The sequence below is a fragment of the Periplaneta americana genome, chromosome 17 (genome assembly GCF_040183065.1).
Source record: "Periplaneta americana isolate PAMFEO1 chromosome 17, P.americana_PAMFEO1_priV1, whole genome shotgun sequence".
Lineage (NCBI taxonomy): Eukaryota > Metazoa > Arthropoda > Insecta > Blattodea > Blattidae > Periplaneta > Periplaneta americana.
Window position 1 is genome coordinate 8,596,222 of NC_091133.1, and position 22,186 is coordinate 8,618,407.

The window sequence follows — 22,186 nt, forward strand, 5'->3', positions numbered from 1 at the left end:
CTAGCTCGTTGCGTATTTCACATTGATGCTTGTGAAATGTTCGTTATTGGTTGTAATGAAAATGTTAATGGCTAAAATACAATAATTGGAATAATAATATTTTACTAGAGACGTAGAAAAATTAAGTTTGTTTTGATGAAATTTATTGATCACGTTTTATTTTCAATTCTGGTGGGATTATTATTGCTTAGGCCTACTTTTTTTTTTCAAAGGATATGTTTTTAATTATAGCTGTTAATTTTGTTGTTATTTTTATTTGTTACTTTACTAGAGACGTAGAAAAAGTCTGTTACAATAAAATTTATTGATCACGTTGTATTTCCAATTCTGGTGTGATGATTATTTCTTAACCTCATCCCACTTTGTTAACTACGTAAGCCTACACTACAAGTACCGGTACACGTAAGTTACTCCATTAATTCATATTTCCATTATTATCCCTGCTGTTCTATTCGGGTCTATTTGACCCGAAGTGAATATTGTTTTCTTAATATTTTCTTGAAATAGTGAGATATGCTTATGAGACTCACTGACTTTGTCTAATAATGCAATATGCATTTGTGATTTAAAAATAATTTAAATTTTTCAAATAGATTTGTCATAATCTGTAATTGTTACTTATGTAACATTCGGGTCAATATGACCCAACATAAGATTTTATTATTTTCTAATGTGGTATTAACATTTTTCAAGAATTTGTATCATGCTTTTATTATAATGAGTGGAAATTGAATTATTCCCAACAATCAGATACACTAATTTACAACAATGGACTGGTTTCCTGTTGTTTTTCTGAATAAATTCCTTCTAAACTGTTGCATTTTATCTGGATAAATATTTCAATGTTGTTTCTCAGTTTGAGTTCACACACCATGACGGAAAGTTCACTGAGTAATGCTCAGTTAGTATCAATTGTGAATTCCTCCGACAGTGAAGAGTTTGTTTCAGAATTTGAAGATAATGTAAGTGAATCTGAAAGTGAAAATGATGATTTTGACAGTCAACAACCAGTCAATATTGTTCAGTCAGTTCTTTCAAGAATAAAGCTATAGAATGGACGTTGAATCGACCTCCACAACAGGACCATCTTTCTGCCTCGAACCTTATCAAGATTACACAAGGATTTACAAGGTATGCCACCATAATGAAATAATGTAGATGCCAAACATAGAAGGATGGCAAGTTTATGGCCAGCAATGGACAAATATCGACTGTATTGTTTACCAGGCTTATGTAGGACTCTTGCTTCTTGCTGGTGTTACTCGATCTCATGGGGAGTCAACAAAAAGTTTGTGGGATCAGAAAACGGGCAGAAACATTTTGCGGGCGACTATGTCACTTGAAACCTTTTGCAAGATATCGGGTGTCTTTCGATTTGATAAGAAATCTACTAGAGAATAACGAAGACGCACTGATAAACTTTCTGCTATTCGTTGCATTTAGGAGAAATGTCTGGAGGTCCTTCCTAAATTCTTCAATCCTAGCGAAAATATAACTGTCAAACAATTAGTAGGATTTTGAAGTCGCTGTCCATTCAAGGTGTATATTCCCAGCAAACCATCGAAATACAGAATCAAAATATGGACGCTTTGTGACAGCAAAACTTCATATGCATTGGTAGCACAAGTTTATGAAGGGAAAGAATATGGACTATCAGAAAAAAAGTCAGGGTATAAGGGTAGTGTGTGATCTTTCCAGTACCGGTAACCTAAGGGATCAAAATGTAACTTGTGACAAATTTTTCACTTCTTACAATTTGGAACAATACTTTTGAAAAAAATTACAATGTTGGGGACTACTGTATACGGAAAAATAAGTCAGAACTTCCACAGCAAATGAACAAAAAGGAAATGCATAGTTCTTCATTCTACTTCACAAATGATACTACTGTGGTCAATTGTGTCCCAAAGAAAAACAAAAATGTTGTGCTAATGAGTACACTGCATCATGTCAATTAAGTCAGCAACAGGAATGATAAGAAACCTCAAATTATTTTAGATTATAATGCATCCAAAGAGGCTGTAGACACACTTGACCAAGTAACATATACATATACTTGCAAAAGAAAAACAAACAGATGGCCAGTGATATTTTTCTATAACATTCTTGATGTATCTGCTTACAATGCGTATGTCTTGTGCACTTCGATAGACCCAAATTGGAATGCAAATAAATTGACTAGAAGCAGATTATTCTTAGAGGAGCTTGAAAAATCACTGGTAAAGGAACAGATTTAATCAAGAAAGCATTTTCAAGAACAGAGGAAGCAATCAGAATTGTCAAGAACATTCAAAAACCTAAAATTGTGACTACAGTACCGGTAGTAGGTTATTATTTTTAGTAGGTTATTTTACGACGCTTTATTAACATCTAAGGTTATTTAGCGTCTGAATGAAATGAAGGTGATAATGCCGGTGAAATGAGTCCGGGGTCCAACTCCGAAAGTTACCCAGCATTTGGTCATATTGGGTTGAGAGAAAACCGGGAAAACCCCGGCAAAACCTCAACCAGGTAACTTGTCCCGACCGGGAATCGAACCCAGGCCACCTGGTTTCGGAGCCACACGCGCTAGCCGTTACTCCACAGGTGTGGACCAGTACCGGTATCAGAGTCTACAAGAGGAAAAACTGTAAAACGTGAACGCTGTAAGTTCTGTCAATCAAGCAATGACAATAAAACGAACATGTTGTATGGAAACTACAGCAAACATATTGTAAAGATCATGCCATATATTTGTGTCACATAATTGTAAGCAATGAGAAAGAATTGTGATTATGTATATCATGTGCATTACACAAAACATAAGACAGAAGTTAATCATTATAACATAGCACAAGCATTTAGTTCAATCTATAATTTTTCAAGGCCTATTGTTATATAAGTTAAACATTTCATTCAAACAAGTATGTTTCTTCAATTTGTTGTTATTAATTTTTAATAAGAATGTAGAAAAAAACAAATGAATAATATAGCAAAATAAAATATCACAAACGAATAATAGTAAAAAAAGCAAAATAATGTAAGATTAAAATAAAATAAAAAAATTAATAACACTCATATTAATTAACAATAACAATAATGATAAACTATGTTATTGTAGTCATGCAAATGTTCACAAACACGATTTTGTAATTTTATATGCAATTATAAGAGGTCGGGTCATATTGACCCGCACAGCACATTCATATAGTAAAATGTAACAGAACAGCAGGGTTATTGTTGTAAAGGGAAATGCAAATTAATATTTATTGGTTTCATAGTTAATTATCGCTATAATCTTGAATGACTGAAGCGGTTATAGTAAATTTCAGTTCATTTTGCACAAACAAAACTAATATTAACCTATTTCTTGCAAATATCTTCGAGTTTATGGTGGAATTTAATATAATTCATTAAAATAATAAATTAACTTTATGCATTTAATATTTTAATAATGGAAGGAAGGTGTTAATTTTTCCAAAAGAACACAACGAAAGTGTAACATATTTTGTCGTCTACTAGGAGAGAGATCTGCGATGATGAGGCGATAGTAGCGATCCTAGTGGTGGGCAACTACCCATGTTTGCATTTTTACTACATACTGAGCTTCGCGACTGTATATAGTAGACTGTGGTATCACAGTTTGATTCCGTGAAGGTCTCAATTAATGATATGGATCGTTTTTTGCATGATGTGACGTGGTATCGTTCACAAGCGAGTTCACATAGTTCACACACACATCTCGTTCGGGGCGTGATAGGTCTTCATTTTACACACTTTGTGGTGGTAGCCATGCGTTGCCATAGAGTTCACGAAGTGGCGCAGGTCTTGATTGGTTTCCATTCATGTTCTATTCACCATGGCCTTGGTTGTGTATAATTCGTGCCAAATCTCTGTTGTTTTCTGTCTTCTTATTTCCATTTGCTTTTTCCAGTTCTCTGTAGATGGCAGGGTATACTTGATCCTGAGCAAGGTCGTTAGATGTCGCTGTGGTACAGCTCGTAGTCAGGTCCTCTCATCCCATTCCACCAATGTATAAGAATTGGAAAGACAGTCTAAAACCTTTCTTGGAATGTCTTGAGCAATTTTGGACTGCACATCCAGGCATTTTAAAAACTTATTTTATGAAATATATAAATGTTAACACAAATTCCTTCCACAACACAATGGAAACAAACCAAATAAATGGCGCAAATACGGCGGCGTGCGAAGACCTGACTTATCGACGGACCTTGGATCCTGAGGTCTTTCATTAGAGAGGTTTCTCTGGCCGAAACATATACGAGTCGCGAGCGGGTGTGTTTTGATACCCCGAGGGGGTCTTCAGAAATAGTACCTTCACGGCCTCCATGGTTGATAGATCTTTTATTCCTAGTTTTTCCCAGATTATTTCTATGGATGGGTATGATCTTGGCGTCGAAGAGTTTCATGGCGGTTTTTAGACACAGTCTAGATAGAGATGTTATGTCAAAGATTGCTTTTGTGGCTCCCACCACTCTTGTTTTAATGTGGATCCTGAAGGATTTTACAGTTGTCCAGAGTGTCACGCCCAGGTATTGAAGGAGTTGACCGTTTGGAGGGGTTTGCTCTTGTATTGTATTCTGTCTTGGTGGTTTTCCCTTCCGCCTTTCCTGAAGATCATCTGGATTGTTTTCCTAGGATTGATCTGAAGTTTATTTTCGTCGGCCCAGGTTTCTAGTGCACTGATTGCCTTTTGTAGTTGTTTTGTCTGGTGATCCGATAGCCATATCGTCTGTGTAGATGTACAGGTTGATTTTGTTTGTTGCTTCTTCTATTTTGTCGGCGATATTGTGCGTTGCAATTTAAATAGTAGTGGCTGAGCTGGTCTCCTTGTAGTATTCCGTTTGTCTGTATAACTTCTTTAGAGATAGTTACGTGTCTGCAATGTGTATTGTGTTGATCTCCAACATGTTGTGAATTAGAACTGCTAACTCTTTGTTGTCTGTCAGAGCTTCTAATTTTGCTGAGATGATATTCCTATTTAGTGTATCGAACGCTTTCGAGTAATCCACAAATACTACATAGAATTTTCCTTGTGGAAGCCTGAGAATATTTTCAATGTCTTCTATGAGGGTCCGAACTACTCAAAGAGTGTTTCTCCCTTTTCGGAAACCAAACTGTTTCTCTGGGAGTCTGCCGTCGATATCATTTGTTAATATGCCTGTCATTAGTCTCGTGAGTAGTTTTAGGAAGTTATTCTCCACTGCAATCCCTCTGTAGGAGTTGGGATCCGTTCTGTCACCGTTTCCCTTACAGAGAACTCTAATGGTAAAGGTTTTCCATCTGTTTGGTATGCTGTCGGTTTTTAAGCATATGTTTATCATTTCAGTGAGCACTAGACGCAGAATCTCAGCTGATTCTTTAAGGTGTTCGATGTAGATTCCGTCTGGACCTCCTACTTTCTTATTTTTCAAGCTTCTTATTGTTTATTGGACTTTCTCTTCGGCGAATAGTTCGGTTTTTGTGCCTAGTATCTCTGGCGTTCTTGGCTCGTATGCTGTAGACTTCTGCTCTAGGTTCAGAATATTGTGCTTCTCCCAGATTTTCATGCTTATCTTTTCCGTGGTTTGCGCTCTTCTGGCCCTCAGGGCTAAGAAGGGGTCTGTTCTCGCCTCCTCAATCAGTTTTGTGGCTTCGGCTTCTATGTAGTCCTTCTGCCTTTGTTTTATTAAGGCTCTGTATTTTTTCCTGGCGTTGTTATAGAGCTTCAGGTTTTCTATTGTGTTAGATGTCCTTGCTAGATGCATCTATATTATCCATCTACGTTTTACCACCTTAATGCTGAACAAGAACAGACATCAAGACGGCAGGGTTTCCAGACTGGGTGAAGATTTAGAATGTGGAGGACATGATGGTGGACGTATAGTCACCTTTTGGCTATTATATTTACATTCAGGCTACTCAGCCATTCGAGGCCTTAAGTTCAGTATAAAAAGTAAATGGCTTACTTGGATTATATATTATAACCAGTGAAACCGATTTCCTGAATATCTCCAGCAAAAGTTACATTCACAATTTTGCACAAATAGCTGTGTAAAGTCTTATGATGACACGAAAACGGATATAACTTTGTTAGTACCTTGGGTCTGTAAAGAAATGTAGCAGGTAATGAATGAGCTGTGCCTCAAGTGAAAAGGGCGCTCGTTTCGGAAAAAAAGTGATCCGTAAACACAGCATGGAAAAACAGCTCTACTTGGTTAATTCACTGATATTAATTCATGAGATCTACTGAAAATGCCCACTATCATTGTACGCTGCACAAATGGACGAAAATTCTGCAACAAATTTCCATTCACAGATCGAAGATCAGCTGTAATATTACTACTTTCTATTCTAGTGCTTCCTTGCGTATCAAGTAACGATCGTGGATAATTGGATAAAGTTTTTATTAATATATCTCCTAAGAAATTATCGTGGCCTTGTTTTGCCACCATAGGTACGTACTAGATAAATTAATTATACAAAATTTATTTTTCAGGCTAGGGCATCGTTCATGAGGCAACTAAACAAGGAGGAAAAAAGGGTGGGGTGGCTAGTCCCCCCCCCCCAGCGTTTAACATTACGCTTCCGCAAACTAAATCATGCCATGAAACAGAGGTAATAGTGAAACAAATGTAATGAAAGGAGAATGACAGTTATATTCCAGTCTGAAATTTATGTTTACTTATAGTATACGTTAGACGTAAAATTTCCAACTTACCTTTCTCACTATTGCAAACCTACGAAGAAATAAAGAAACTATCACCGAAAGTATGAACTTTAATGACACTCAAGAGCAAGGAAGGGTGGAGATCAATGCTGCCGTGAATATGACAACAAAACGGATTTCACTACTCCTGAGATGCGCTGTAGTGTTAACCACAAGGCTTTTAAGGTACGATACAATAAAAGTAAAAAAGTGGAGTTAAACCAACGAACCTACAATACTTTTAACCTACTCTTCAGAATTTACAATGCGGAACACTTGCTTTATCATCGTTAAATAGCTATATAAAAACTTTAAAAGAAAATCGATGTAGTAGGGCTGCAGTAGGGTTTAAAAAACGGCGCGTCAGCTACTACACCTATTTACGCCCTTATCTAAAATTCTTCATGAAACAAAGACACAAATAATATAATAATCAGAATGCTAAAATAAATAAAAAGTGTTGTCACGGTAAAATGAGGTAGGCCTATACAAATGCAGTATACCCAAGGTGATTTGTAAAGAATCTCAAAAGTGAGCAATTCTACTACGACCCTAGGTATTATTCAAAACGAACCAATAAAATAATAAAACTAAGGCCACCAGAAATAAATTGTATATCACTTTTCAAAAACAATAAAATTTTATAAAATATTCGGATGTATGAAGTCCGAAATGTCAACTATGTAAAATCAAATATAAAACAACAAATGTAACCTCCGGATGTAAAGGGTCCGGAGGATAAGTAAAACGGGTCAATAAAAAACTAAATCACCTTATCCAGTCCTGCATTCGATAAAACATCTCAGAACTGTATTTCTAAAATTAAAATCACTTCCAAGAGCGTCACGCAGAGTCGGCCGAATTCCATATAGCCTGCGGACACGGTGATATTTTCTGCAATGCAATAACAAATGTTCCACCGTAAGTGGAACACGGCACATAACACACTCTGGCTGAGGCTCGCCACGTAGGAGTTGGCCATGTGTCAGATGACAGTGGCCAATCCTCAACTGGGTGAGTAAAACCTCCTTGTGTCGTGACGCACTTGTGGTCGAATCCCAACCTCTAACAGTATTCTTTATACTCCGTAATTTGTTTCTCTCTTGTGCAGATCATTCTCCTTCCCATTGCCACCATACCTTATATTTCAAGTAGTTTCGAAAGTCCTGCCACCTCTCGCGCCAATATACCAGAGAGCCACTCAGTGCACCAGCCCTGGCTGCAGCATCCGCGGCCTCATTTCCTGGAATTCCTACATGACCAGGAATCCACACTACTCCAATCTCATAATCAGAGCTAAGGAAAGTGTGGAACAGATTCTGAGTTCTTAACACAGCGGATCATCACAATTAAGAGACTGAAAGGAGTGAATGGCACTTAAAAAGTCGCAACAGAAAAGGAATTTGCTACGGGGTTGTCTAATTAAAAACAATAAGTCTCTGTAAAACTCACAGGGTGCTATTCATAGGCATTTCGCAGCACGCGCTACGAGCGTACTAAGCTAGCCCCGGCTATCCCCTGGTTACTAGTAGAGAATTCAAATCATATCCTATCGCTAACACTGGTTTATGAATACGAAAAACGCTGATGATCCACTGAAAGCCCGCGCTAAAAATATCTATGAATACGGCCCATAGAGTTCAGCGGTAAAAACACTAGTATATTGGCTCAGTCTGTATTTAAATATCTCCATTTGTAATGGAGGTACAACCAAAACTATCATTTATCCGGGATCCGACAGTAAAAACTAATGAATAATTTGGATATCGTGATAAAAGTTCACTAAATCGAAATCTATAAATAAAAGCTGGTGCAAAATTCTTAAAACATCGGCTCAGAATTACATCAAACATAGAACATGGCATAATCCACGGTGGAGTGGTGGTATACTCCAGTGTGCGAACTGATGATAAATGGATGTCGAGCTAAGGGAGTAGTTCACGAAAGGGCACACCTGCAGGGCGAAGTCTCCGTGGATTTTCACTGTACCGGCCGTAAAGAGACAGATGGTAAAAGGAGTCGTAAGATTTGTGCTCGGGCTGTGAGCGGAGCTTAACAGCATACGGCACAATACATTACTTCGCCCATAATGTGATAGTTCTCCCACTTCGTAATACAGGCTCTCTATCCGACTCATTCGGAAGGCCCCTGTAGCGAGTCGTATCCCATGGTGATGGATAGTGTGTAAGAGACGTAACTTGGATTTATTTGCTGAGCCGTAAATAAAACAGCCATAATCAAGCTTTGACAGGATAAGAGAATGATAATGCCGTAAAAGCACTATGCGGTCTGCACCCCAGCGAGCCCCTGACAAGAGACGTAAAATATTTAGGGACTTTTTACAACGCCTTCCTAAATCACTGTATATCGGCCTCCAACGTTAATTTATACTTTGATGTACAGTGTATGAGTGCTATAAAAAAAGGGCGTCGTTCACAGTGGAAATGCTTAGGCCTACTGAGTACAAAAATAATGCAGGACTTAGTATTTATTAATGGATTCTTTTGGTCCTGTCAGTTATGTCCTCAACGTCAGTAGATCCGGACAATAAAGTTCTTTCCTGAATGTCCTGTCAGTTACGTCCAGTCTGAATGTCCTGTTAGACAATAGGTATTTTCAATCACAATAACATCTGCTTAAAAATTCATGTTTACTGTTTACTTGTATTGTTAATATTGTTGCTTCGCAATAAGCATTATTCAAAATATATTTGTAATTTATGCAGTCTAAATTTACAATGTAAAATGGCACAAATCACATACACGGAAAGGAAAACCAATATTTAGTTATAACAGATACTGCTATCACCACCAATCTTTCAACAAGGACAGAACCAAACGTCACAGGAGGTGTGAAGCACGACAAGTGTGCAATGCAAGGAACCATTCTGGGTTCGAATTTTGAATATGTAACGATTTTATTGAATGAGACAATTGATTAACACAATCCCAGTGTAGCTGCAGAATAAACATTACACAGGAACACTACATAGCACTGTGTAATAACAAATACACAATAATGAGTAGGCTACATAACAACGGTACGTAAAACTGTGAAACAATAAATATATACACAATAAACATCACCCAGTACATAGAAATACGCACACTACATAACACCAAACAAAAGACATACACACATAATAAAAATACAGAACACTGGAAGTGAAAGAGTCACTCAGCAAATCAGTTCAATGAAATCATAGCCTTCCACCAGGGTATAATGTTTTAATTTCCTCGATCAGGGCAGGGAAGAGGTGTCTAGACAGTCTTTTGCAGCCCTGTCTCCACGAATACTCACACAAATGCTTGGCCATGTCATTGTGGTGGACAGCTCCACGAGACAGTCTCTTCCTTAGTGGTCGCCAGACAGATTGTTTGTGCATACCCGTGACAGGGTCGACGAGGTTAAGGCTGTGATTGACAGACATGTGTTGGAATTGATGCCGGTTGAGACTGTCATAACCACGTCAGCAATCTGTATAAATTGTTGTATTCGGCTGGACGTGTTTCTGATTAGACGTAGGAGCGTCTGTGAATCATGATGACTGTCACGGCACACCTCTTCAACGAATTTCTCTAGTCTGCCTGTTAATCAAGCCCAGGACCCACAAGCCTTTTACTAGGCGACCAACGTGGAACTTTCGTCTTCCAATCTTGCATTCGTCCACTTCGACGATATGCCCTTGACCGCCAATCAGAGATTGAGTGGCATATCGGCGATTAAGGCTGTCCATACACACCTCGTGGCAGTATGATGTCCAATCTGCAATGGTGGCATCCGATATGTCAGCTCCCCACGAGTGTGACACTCCTTCCTTATTCTGTCATAGGAATCACCCCTGGAGTGGAGAAACAACACCTTTTTTGAAGTCAATCTAATATGGTAAAAAAAAGGTGTTGGTCGTGGCAGCTTGTTTAAATTGTCCTTGTTGACCATGATCTCTACGACATCTCAATCTTCCAAATAATTGTCTTGCATTTACCCCAGGGCGTACCGCAAGACGAGTATTGCAGAAGGGACAATCCATTTCAGTGGGCACAAGTCTCGTATCCACTGAATAGTGCGTTCTTCCGTTGATACGTAAGGTGCCAGATCGATGAAATTGTAGACGTCCATTCTTGCAGATGACCACAGGAACAATGAAAGGCCAATACTATATTAGCGAGAAGGAGACAATTGCCTGGAAAATGACAATGACAAGTGCAATAAAAGTATATTATCAAATTACAATAAATAATATATACGAACACCTAGAAATAAATAAATAGAAATATGTATAATGTAATAGGCCTATATGTCTATTTACAATATTTAAATATATTTTGACAATAAAAATTTGAGAACATGCGGAACTATAACGAATAGTTACGACAAGGGCAATAAAAGACGAAAGAAGGGCATGGCGAGAACGTGTAGAGGACAACTGCACTGCTTATACAAAGTTATGTGCAAAAATGGCGTAAAGGCTGAGAGATTCTAGTGAATACAAGTGCATTGCTTGTACAAAGTTCTGTGCAAAAAAAGGCATTAAGGCTTGGAGATTCTAGTTAATTTTGTGTTTCTATGTTGGCGACATTGATTATATCCAGCTATGTCCATAAGCGGCATATCTACAGTAGTGGGAAATGGCATAAGAATACCCTGATTTATACAGCTCTTGCTTTCTGAAACCCATTCATGATATCAGTAATTCACAAATTGTCTCAAATTTTATTACCGCGTAAAGTGCCATGACGTGAATAGAATTATAAATTATTCATCTTGTAAAATGTGCTGAATAGGGACGAATTTTTACTATTTTTATTTATTTGTGTAAAAGAGTTTATAATAATAAGATTGTCTATTTGTTCACTCGTTATGAATAAAACATACAGACTCTTATTATTATATTTACTCTTTGTCACAAAGAAATAGAAAATAGTAAAATTTCGTCCTTATTCACCCCATATTATGGTATTGTATCAGTGTGTTACAATGATATTTGATTACGCCAAACTTGGAGAAAAAATTAAATTTGAAAAATGAAATGGTTCAAATTACTTCGCTCCGTGTGATTTAGGAGACTGTAACAGATACAAATCTCACATATCTACATCTTACAATGAAAGAGTAATGGAACGGAGAAAAATTCTCTCCGGCGCCAGGATTTGAACCCAGGTTTTCAGCTCTACGTGCTGATGCTTTATCCACTAAGCCACACCGCATACCCACCCACCCTGGCATCAGACAGAATCGTCTCATTTTAAGTTCCAGCTCTTGGGTTTCCTCTAGTGGCCGCCCTCTGCACTACGTCATAGATGTCTATGAACGTAGGACTGAAGTCCACACATGTGCTGAGATGCACTCGTTATGAGGGACTAGTTGGCCGGGATCCGAAGGAATAAGCGCCGTCTTAAATCACGAAGTGATTTACGCATATCATATATATATTATTTTAATGTACCGAAGTACATATGATATTTCCATGCAGATATTCTGCGTCATCATACGATGAAAGAGTAATGGAACGGAGAAAAATTCTCTCCATTCTTTTATATCGTTGATATGTACTGACATGAACGCCGCAAATGAAGATAAATCTACTCAATGAAGTGATAATACTGAAGAATATGATAAAATCAATCACGAGTATTTAAGTTCGAATGTCAGTCAATATAATTAATAAAATGATGTAGAAAATTTAAGGTTATTATTCAATTCGGTAAAGAATATTGTTATATAATTAAGCCATCTGCCTATAGTAGCAAACTAAAAATGTTATACTAATAATCTCGGTGCTTCTACTTACCAAAATATTTATTACTTTCTTTTGAAGCTGGTGTTCTTACTAACAAACTTACTGAATAATGAATGATAGAATACTCTTCAACAAAGACTGACATGGAAAATTAAGTATAAAATATATTAGAAATCAGTATCAAAAGTATTTTAGCGGCTTATTTTAATGTTAACACATGAAAATGGTTATTATATCTAAGGTACCTGGGGGTATTAAGGCCCAGCATGTTATAAGGCCCACTACCTAGTTTTGCAATTAGTTATGCAAGATTCAAAATGGAGTTACACACTTTTGCAAAAGAGAGCAACAACTCTTAAGACCTATTTCTTCTTGTATTCGAGTGAGGTATAAAGAAATTAGATTCTCGTTCTTGTTTGTAGCTGACTGGTGGCAACAGTTATGTGTCATTATTTCTGCTTTCATCATAAAATTTTGCAAAATTTAAGTTGATATTTAATTGTTTTACTGTGTGTTATTAATATAATATTAAATGCACGTTATTGTGTAAACATTAAGAAGTTTGGGGCTACCGTGAAACTTTCGCTAATGAGTATATGAGCACTCCATAAATTAAAATTGGCGAAAACTAACAGAGCAGAAAATAAGGCTCATGAAATAAATACGTGGAAACGCCCACAAGTTCATATAAGTCCCTGAACTATAAAGTTCAACTCTGAAGAACAATCTTTTTTTGCAGGAAATGAAACAAACGAAAGACTGACAATTCCTAATGCAGAAATAGCAATGGATGTAACATCAACTTCAGGATTTGTAAACATCCAGGGGACGCGGATGTGTTCTGTCTGCAAAGAGAATTGTAGATATACATGTGTGTGTCTCTTGCGGATGTTGGGTGCACGATGAATGTGTAGGTCTCACTGAGGAAAAAACTGAAGACTTTGTATGCCCAAATTGTTTTCAATACTTATATTCTTTATTGTGGGCCTTATTATCTGTTACAGCAGGATATAAGGCCCAGTGACATGATGTTAATTTTCAATGCTCACAGTATGTATGTGTCTGTTTGAATATTTCTTTGAAGTAAAATACTATAGCATAACTATAAAAGTATACTATTGCATTATTTAAAAATTGCTAAACGTCTTAATTTCAAAGAAAGAACGTTTTATTTCTTAGGTGAACCTTATTACCCCCAGTTACCTTATATTCCTAACTGATATAGTGTTAGAAGTGTGCAAACAAGTTGTAGAATGGTATTCCATTAAAAGTTGTCAAAAATTCCAATAGCAAAATCATGTGGATAACACAGGCAATTGTCCACCGCTGTGTAGTAACAGCATGCCAGACGTGAAACGAGCGGGCCAGGGTTCGAAATCTTGGTTGGGACAAGTTACCTGGTCGAGGTTTTTCTCCGGGGTTTTCCCTCAATCCATTAAGAGGAAAGGCTGGGTAACTTTCGGCACTGGACCCTGGACTCATTTCGCTGGCATTATCACATTCATCTCACTAAGACGCTACATAATCATAGCAGTTGATAAAGCGTCGTAAAATAACAAAAAACATGCAATGACTAATTTTTGTGAGTACTATTACAACTACCTACTGTAAAAACGTATTAAAAATTTGTAAAAGAGAAAAATACATTTGATTAGAAGAGAAAAGGAAAATTCTGGTAATCAAATATAGTAGAACTACATGTGATATTATTCGAAATGAAACTAGTCGAATTCCAAAGAAAGAAAATATATCGTTTCTTAACACTAGAATGTCCGATGGGACATTTCTGTCCCATTCCAAATTTTAAACACCTCTCCCACTTCTAATTATTTTTTGGGAAATGGGGGTTTTCTGACTTCTAATATTCTTGGGATAGTCCATTTTGACAAAAAAAAATATATCAGAAATACCTAAAACAGCCAATGGGGCATTTGCTCCAACATAGAAATTTAGCACTATTGGTCGTTGTACATTATTAATGATCATCAGTTTTGTCGAGTACTCATAGAAAGAACATGAGTCGTATGTAAAGAACATGACCTTAGCAGAGCAAAGCATGGTTTGTTTTGTTGCTGTGTTGGAGGAGTAGTGCTGGGGTGAAAGGGACATTTTGACATGTTGGGGTGTCTTGCAACAATCGGTTTCGAGTAAAACCAAACATTTACAGTGAGCTTCAGCAGAAGTAGAGGAGTATAAGGCTGAGCTATTGTTCCAAAGGGCTCTGCGACTTGTCCTCTCCCAGATTATTTGGCACTTTCAGAATATGCTACTGCAGCATGACTCGTCATCGCGGCCTTACAACAAAGAACCAAATTCACTGTTGGTACAGATGTTCAGGCTCCTGACAGGACAATGTAAGAAGTAGTCTCTACTAATGTTGTAACAGCTTGAAGGTGTAGATAGCAGAATGTTTTCTGGGACAATACTGGTCCTTCTCCGTCAGCAAAAAGGCGTATTATCATTGGACTTCTCTCAAGTGCTTGGCATTTGTTTCTTGATAAACGTATTCTCAAGCTTATTCAGAAATACACAGGAAAAGCTTGACGACGATTGGTTCTCGCAATTAGAAGACCTCAATGGATTTCTCAGTATTCTGTAAGGAGTGCCACTGAACCCATAGAAATAGAAATGAATTTCCTCTAGTCAGAAAAATAAGATATCTCATTCTGCAGTCGGTTAAAAAAAAATCATGAGGTTCTTGAGGTTTGATTTGAGATCAACTTGCTCGGAGCGACTGAAACATGACAAGTTTGCTCTTATGACAGAGGTATGGGGCAGATTTATGGCAAACAGCCAGGACCTATAGATTTCTGTAGATGAACAGCTCTTCCCGTCAAAATGTAGGTGTCCATTCATTCAGTTCATGGCTTCCAACCCTAACACATATGGACAGCAATACTGGATGGCAGTCAATAAAGATTCAAAATACTTGCTGAATCATTCTCTTACTTTGGCAAAGATAAAACTGCAAATCTTAGTGACTTTCTAGTGAAGAAGCTTTCATGCTCATTCCTAAAGAGAGAAAGGAATATTACCTGCGACAACTTCTTCACCTCACTTGCAGTAGCACAAACATTTGAAAGCAAACTGAACGAGCTTGCTTGGCACAATCAACAAAGGGCAAATAGAAGTAGCAGACTGCAGGAAGATAAGTCGAGAGCAACTCGAGAAGACTGGAACTTTAAGAAATAATTATATAACTCTCACATTATATCAGAGAAAGCCAAATAAGAATAGTATAATTTCCAGCTCCATGCATCCAGAAGTACAACTAGATAAAGACACAAAGTCAAAGCCTGATACTGTGAAATGCTACAATGAAACAATTAAATGGCACTCACATGGAAGCAATGAAGGTAGGTGGTTCCCGTCACTGCGGTCAGGTACAAAAATCACGTATAAAGGGAAAAGTTCTTATAAATGTGCAATGTGATAAAGCAGTCTGCAAGAAATGTGTTGCTCTTGCTTCTTATATTGATGCATCCTGGAAGAAGACATATAGGTACCTGCCAGAACTGTACTTACTGATTTCTCAATCAATGAATTTTCAATTATTGTTTCAGAATTTTGTGTGCTGACCTGCTGACGTAAAGTGACTTTCAAGAGTTTTTTCCTAAAGTTGTAGAACGACATCAATCTTTTCAGGTAGTTCGTCACACAAATTAAGAAAAGATTTTTACGTCTCTTTTGTTGACTACATATCCAATCAAATCATTGGATCCAGTCCACACCTACGGAGTAACGGTCAGCGCGTCTGGCCGCGAAACCAGGTGGCCCGGGTTCGAATCCCGGTCGGGGCAAGTTACCTGGTTGAGGTTTTTTCCGGGGTTTTCCCTCAACCCAATACGAGCAAATGCTGGGTAACTTTCGGTGCTGGACCCCGGACTCATTTCACCGGCATTATCACCTTCATATCATTCAGAAGCTAAATAACCTAGATGTTGATACAGCGTCGTAAAATAACCCAAAAAAAAATCATTGGATCCAAACTACCTTCGAACTGGCAAGATTTAAGTGTTTTCTTCTACAATGTAAACATTGTAAATCTTACAACAAAGGAAAGTGTAGCATTGGTGATTCAAGAAGTTTCCATCTATTTCGCAAAAAGCACGAAACCTACTAGAAGAACTGACCATTGCGTTGATAAGTTATTCAAGCTCTATGGTGAATAGAAGGGTTTACAGAAAAATCTGAGTAGAACTGCAGGCAAAGAAAAAGAAAAAAAGAGAACTTTTGTGGAAATTATGGACGATCTCTTTGACATAGCTCATTGAGATCCTTTGGGACAGATGAAAAATGAAGAAGATAAAAATTTCTTAAAGATTCAGCCGTAAAAAGGACGACAAGGCTGCATGGTTGGTAAAGATAAAAAACTAAAACACGAGGAAAGAGCACTGAATCGCAATGAATTGGAAACTGCCAGGAAAAAAAGGACTTATGACGAAATGGAACAACATTTTACTACTCATCAACTTGCTACATCACAAACTGATGATTCAACATGAAGCAGACAATATCATATTCAGTTTCAAAATATGTGAATAAAGCACATAAATAATAATAATAATAATAATAATAATAATAATAATAATAATAATAATAATAAATGTTTATCTAATAATATTAGAAAAAATTATTTTCAGGGCTAGAATATCAAAATATCATGGTTGATGAGGGTCGCCTTGCAGTTGTCTGATTGAGCTGAAAATTTGCACTAATCGTTTTTTTTTTTTTGTTCATTGGAACAAGATAGAGGGGTGGGACCTAACTTTTACAAAGTTGAAAAGTAAGGGCCATCCTACATATAGAGGGCAGTGACCCTATGGTTAAGACATAAGTAGAACAATGGAGTGTTGAAGAGTAAAAATGGAAAGAATCACTGAATTAATTAGAGAAGAAGAGAGATAGTGGGGTTCAAAAAGGTCGCGTCAGCAACAATGGCTATTTGCGCCCTCAATCAAAATTCTTAACAAAACTAAAACATTAACAGTACAATGAATAGAATGCTAAAACGAACTAAAAAACGTTGTCATGGTATAAAGGAGGTAAACAAATGTCGTATCAACAGGGGGATGAACAAAAATCATAAAAGTGAGCAGTTCTCAGACCCTAGGTAGCATTAAAACGAACCAATAGAATAAAAGCCACCAGAGTCGAATTATATAGCACATTTCAAAATAATAAAATTTTATAAAATATTCGGATGTAAAAGGTCCGAAATGTGAAGTATTAAAAAAAAAAAAAAAAACAAATACAAAACAACAAATGTCACTTCCGGATGTAAAGGGTCCAGAGGTTAAGTAAATGGGTCAATAAAAATTAAATCACATGTCAAGTCCTGTATTTGATAAAAAGAACTCAAAACTGCACAATTAAAATCATTTCCAAGAGCGTCACGTAGATTTGGCAGAAATGCATATTGTCGATGGTCACGATCATATTTTCTACAGTACAATAAAATATGCTCGACCGTAACTGGTACATGGCATATCTCACACTCTGGTTGAGGCTCGCCACATAGGAGATGGCCATGTGTCAGACGACAGTGGCCAATACTCAACTGGGTGAATAGAACTTCATGTCGCGACGCTCTTGTGGACAAATCTCAAACTCGAACAGTATTCTTTATACTTCGTAATTTGTTTCCCTCTTGTGCAAACCATTCTCCTTTCCATTGCCACCATATTTTATATTTCAGGTAATTTTGAATATATTGCCACCTCTCACACCAATATACCTCAGACTCATCCATACCACCATCCCTTGCTGCAGCATCCGCTGCCTCATTACCAGGAATTCCAACATGACCTGGAACCCACACTACTCCAATCTCACAATCAGAGGTTAGGAGAGTGTGGAAAAGTTCTTTGGTTCTCAACACAAGCAGATCAATCATCAGAATTCAAACGCTGCAGGAACTGAATGGCGCTTAAAGAGCCAGAGCAGAAAAGGAATCTGTCCCAGGGTTGTCTAATTAAAACAATAAAGCTCTATAAAAAGCATATAGTTCTGCGGTAAAAACACTAGTGTACTGGAACAAATTAGAGAAGAATGCAGCATAGTAGCTCAAGATATAAACTCCTCAGAACATAAGACAAAAGTTTTGGAAAAGTTACAGCGGCTATACAAGTTCAAGAAGAAAGGCAAACAATTGGTAACTTATAAGCAAACACTGAAGGAAACAAAAACAAGATTGAATAACTACTACAGGAAGATGCAAAAATGAGGAATGGTATAACATATTTTGAAGAGTATCAAAGAAAAAAAAACATGCTAATTATCGGCATAAAAGAAGTAGGATATAAATGTGGAAGAGACACTTAAGAGACAATGTGTAGCGTGTGTGGGGAACTATTTAATTATGAATGACACATTGAAGAAACGTACAGATTAGATAGGGGTGAAAAACAGATCTATTTTCGTTAGATTTACAAATATAAGAACGAAAGAATTAATGATGATGAAATGGAGAAATTTGAAAAGAACATGATTTTGACTGCGAAACAAAAAACATTAGAAGACTACTGCTTCCATTTTTGAAGGCAGCAAGAAAGAAAGGGCATTTTGCTAGAATATATGACAAGCTAAAGGTGAATGGGAAATTTTATGATCTGGATTTCTGTCGAGATAACATAAATCACACGAAGTTTGCGTTAAATAACAAAATGCAAAGGAAGTGCAGACTTAGTGAAGAAAGCAAGTAAGACAGACGAACAAACGAAGAACGTAAGAGTAGACAGAGACAGAAGACGAGAGGTCATCACTCAAGACGAAGCAGAAAATGGTTAAAAGCCGACATCAGTAAATAACGAAAAACAGGAAGAGACAACGAAGAACAAAAAACTGCTTAGTTGAACGACAGGAAACACCACGGCGAAGAAAATGCAGACCTCAGTGCAATGTGAGCAACTGAATGCATGATCGAGAATAATGCAGAGATCAGCATGTAAACAAAAGATAACGGAAGAATCAAGTAGAATCGTCGACCTATCCCAACTACGAAGCAACATATGGTCGAAGAGAACAGATGATGATTCGATAAGCTATAACTAAGGGCTAGATGTAAAAGTGATCCTACGAGTGGAAAAGGGATTAGGGAAAGAGAAGAAGAAAGAATGTGAAGATATAGCAGGGACGAGGGCTGTTATGAATTTTGAGGGTTTTATAAGTGAAATAAAAAAAAAGATACAAGGAGTTATGTAAAATATTTAGTGAGTCGATAGGGACGAGTAAAGGAGGCGGAAAGTATGGGAACGGAGACGAGTTAGGATAGCAAATCACAGTACAGAGTACAAGGAAGACAAGTGAGTGCAAACAATGAAAAATGAAAATTAATGGTCAGTGAACTGGTGGAAGTATCAGATCTATTAACGAATCTGTTTTTAGATGGTGAAACAATGACTAGTGGTGTTATTAGTAAGTAAAGAGATACAGATGCAATAAAAGTATAGAGGGGTGATGACCATGGATAGCAAAATAAGTGAGATAGGGTAGTGAAAGACGTGAATGAGTAAAATTTGAGAACAATGGATTAACGTAGGAAATATATCTAACAACGAATCTGTTTTTACAGGGATAAAGCAATGATTAATAATAAGCTTAGTAGTAATTAAAACGAGATCGAGATACTGTAAGTAAACTGGTAAAAAAGGATGAACTGAAGAGAAGTGAAAGTGATAATTTTGAATAGGTTAAATTAAGTAATTGGTTTGTAATGAAGGTGTCAGTAGATGAAATTAGTTGGAGGTGGATATAAGTGGGTTAAAAAATAATGAAGGGAAAACGAAATTTTTATAGTGCAAAGTGAAGACTAGTTATAAGAAATAGGGGAAGAAGAGTATGAGACTAGTTGAAAATGGAAGAAGTAGAGAAATGAATACACAGTATAGCAAAATAAATGAATTGTTACTAGATGATAATGAAATATACAACTGGACAGAAATAGGAGATTACAGGTAAGAGGGAAGGAGGGATTGATAATGATCATTATTATTATTATTACAAATATTACGGTAAGACAGAGAGATATAACGAGTTCATGATTGTTATAAAGCACTGACTAGGTATACAAATTATGTCAAGGACAGGAGGGTAGACACGAATGTGAGGTTAGGATAATCAGAGGGAATAAGTAGCAGGTATGAAATTTATGTGTAATGTAGGGTTCCGCAACAAAGTGTGCATGTAATATAATTGTGGCATCGTATGCAAAATTGTGAGGTCCAAATTACACAAATACAATTGCTGGCATGAAGTAAATAAATATACAGGGTGATTCACGAGGATTTACCGTCCCTTATGAAGCTTATTTCCTAAGATATTCTGAGTAAGAAATGTCATACAAACATTTCTCCTAATTTCAATAGTTTCAGAATTACACTACTTCGCAGTTGTATGTAAAATACCATTATTCTTCAGTTTCAAGGATAAAAGAATATTACAGATAAGGAATGAAATATTCAGGAGTATAATTTCTTTCATTAGCTAGTATTCTGAAACTAAAAACGTGTTGTGAATTCCATAGTTGCTTCGTACAAATTTTTATTTTTTTATTTTGTACTTTTAACTACAAAATTATATTTTCTTACGCATTTATCACAACAATTGTTACAAATCACTCGACTCATGTAAATTATTTAAGACTGTACATTAAGATGCATAATTAAACTGTAAATAATGAAATTCCTAAAATCGTCTGATTTGTAACAATTTTTGTAATAAGTGTGTAAAAATGATGTCATTTTTAGTTAATAACTGAAAAATAAAATGTATAGAAAGCAATTAACAACACATTTTCAACTTCACAACACTAGCTAATTAAAGAAATGACACTTCTGATTAGTTCATTTTCTATTTGTAATATTTTTTTAGCAGTAAAACTAAAGAAAAAAGTATTTTACTAACAACATTAAATTAATATAACTTTGAAAGTATTGCGATTAGGACAAATGTGTCTTTTTTCTTCAGAATGTCTTCGAAAATAAGCTCCGTAAGTGGTGGTAAATCCTCGTGAATCACCCTGTATATACACACAATGATGTCTTATGAGTATATTGAAGTTAAGAAAGGCTCCATGGACCCTTCGTATGTAATTACAACACTCAAGAACATAAACACACAGTTAAAGTTCTATACCCTTATTATTACTTCAGATATTGGACGCAATTATTAGGTTACACTTTGTCTTACCATAACACTCTTACAAACATCTGGTGCATACTCTACAACCTGTCTTGAGGGTATTAAAGGACGCTGTTACGTCGGCCCATATTCGTCTAAATCCAACCCATAAGCTCACAGTCAGAGGTCTGCATCGGACGTTTTCGCTCGAGCGCCAAGTAGTTCATAGCATAATCCGATAGGTAGCGCACATGCATGATGGGTAAAATTGTCACGAGCGATAGATCCTCGAACGGTATAAGCCGAGCGTTAGACATTCGTTCTTGTTACAGTGATGAACTGTGTAGTAACATCATAGATGATCATCATTTCAAAACTTTGCAGTGTGTAACTAACCTCTCCATAGTACAACTACAAAACTTGCTTTAAAATGTAATATAAATGTTGTAGGTAAATATATATATATATTTTTTTTTTTTTCACACAGGAGTGATTTTGTTTTTGAAAAATCTGATAGATGTTATTGGATGTAAATGTAATTATTATAAACGGAGAACACAATCACGATAATGCAAGAACTGTATCAAGTTTTCTAGTAGTAGTAATAATAATAATAATAATAATAATTTGTAATAATT

At 36.6% G+C, this 22,186-nt stretch overlaps 2 protein-coding genes across 4 annotated transcripts in view; both read right to left on the reverse strand.

Moving 5' to 3' along the window:
• Nucleotides 1-7,377, reverse strand: part of LOC138692640 (zinc finger protein 492-like) — a 47,007-nt gene extending 39,630 nt beyond the window's left edge. The window contains exon 1 of one of the 2 annotated variants that reach the window (XM_069815712.1): nt 6,701-7,377. The gene's annotated coding sequence lies outside the window, so the exon portion shown is untranslated. The remainder of the gene's footprint in view (nt 1-6,700) is intronic. The other variant, XM_069815711.1, reaches the window with a different exon arrangement.
• A 1,924-nt stretch (nt 7,378-9,301) lies between these two features.
• Nucleotides 9,302-22,186, reverse strand: part of LOC138693007 (zinc finger protein 501-like) — a 161,261-nt gene continuing 148,376 nt past the window's right edge. For both annotated transcript variants that reach the window (XR_011330195.1, XM_069816514.1), the window contains exon 5: nt 9,302-10,871. Coding sequence is in view for 1 of the 2 variants with exons in the window: in XM_069816514.1 (XP_069672615.1) it covers nt 10,850-10,871 (22 nt within the window). In the remaining variant the exon portion in view is untranslated. The remainder of the gene's footprint in view (nt 10,872-22,186) is intronic.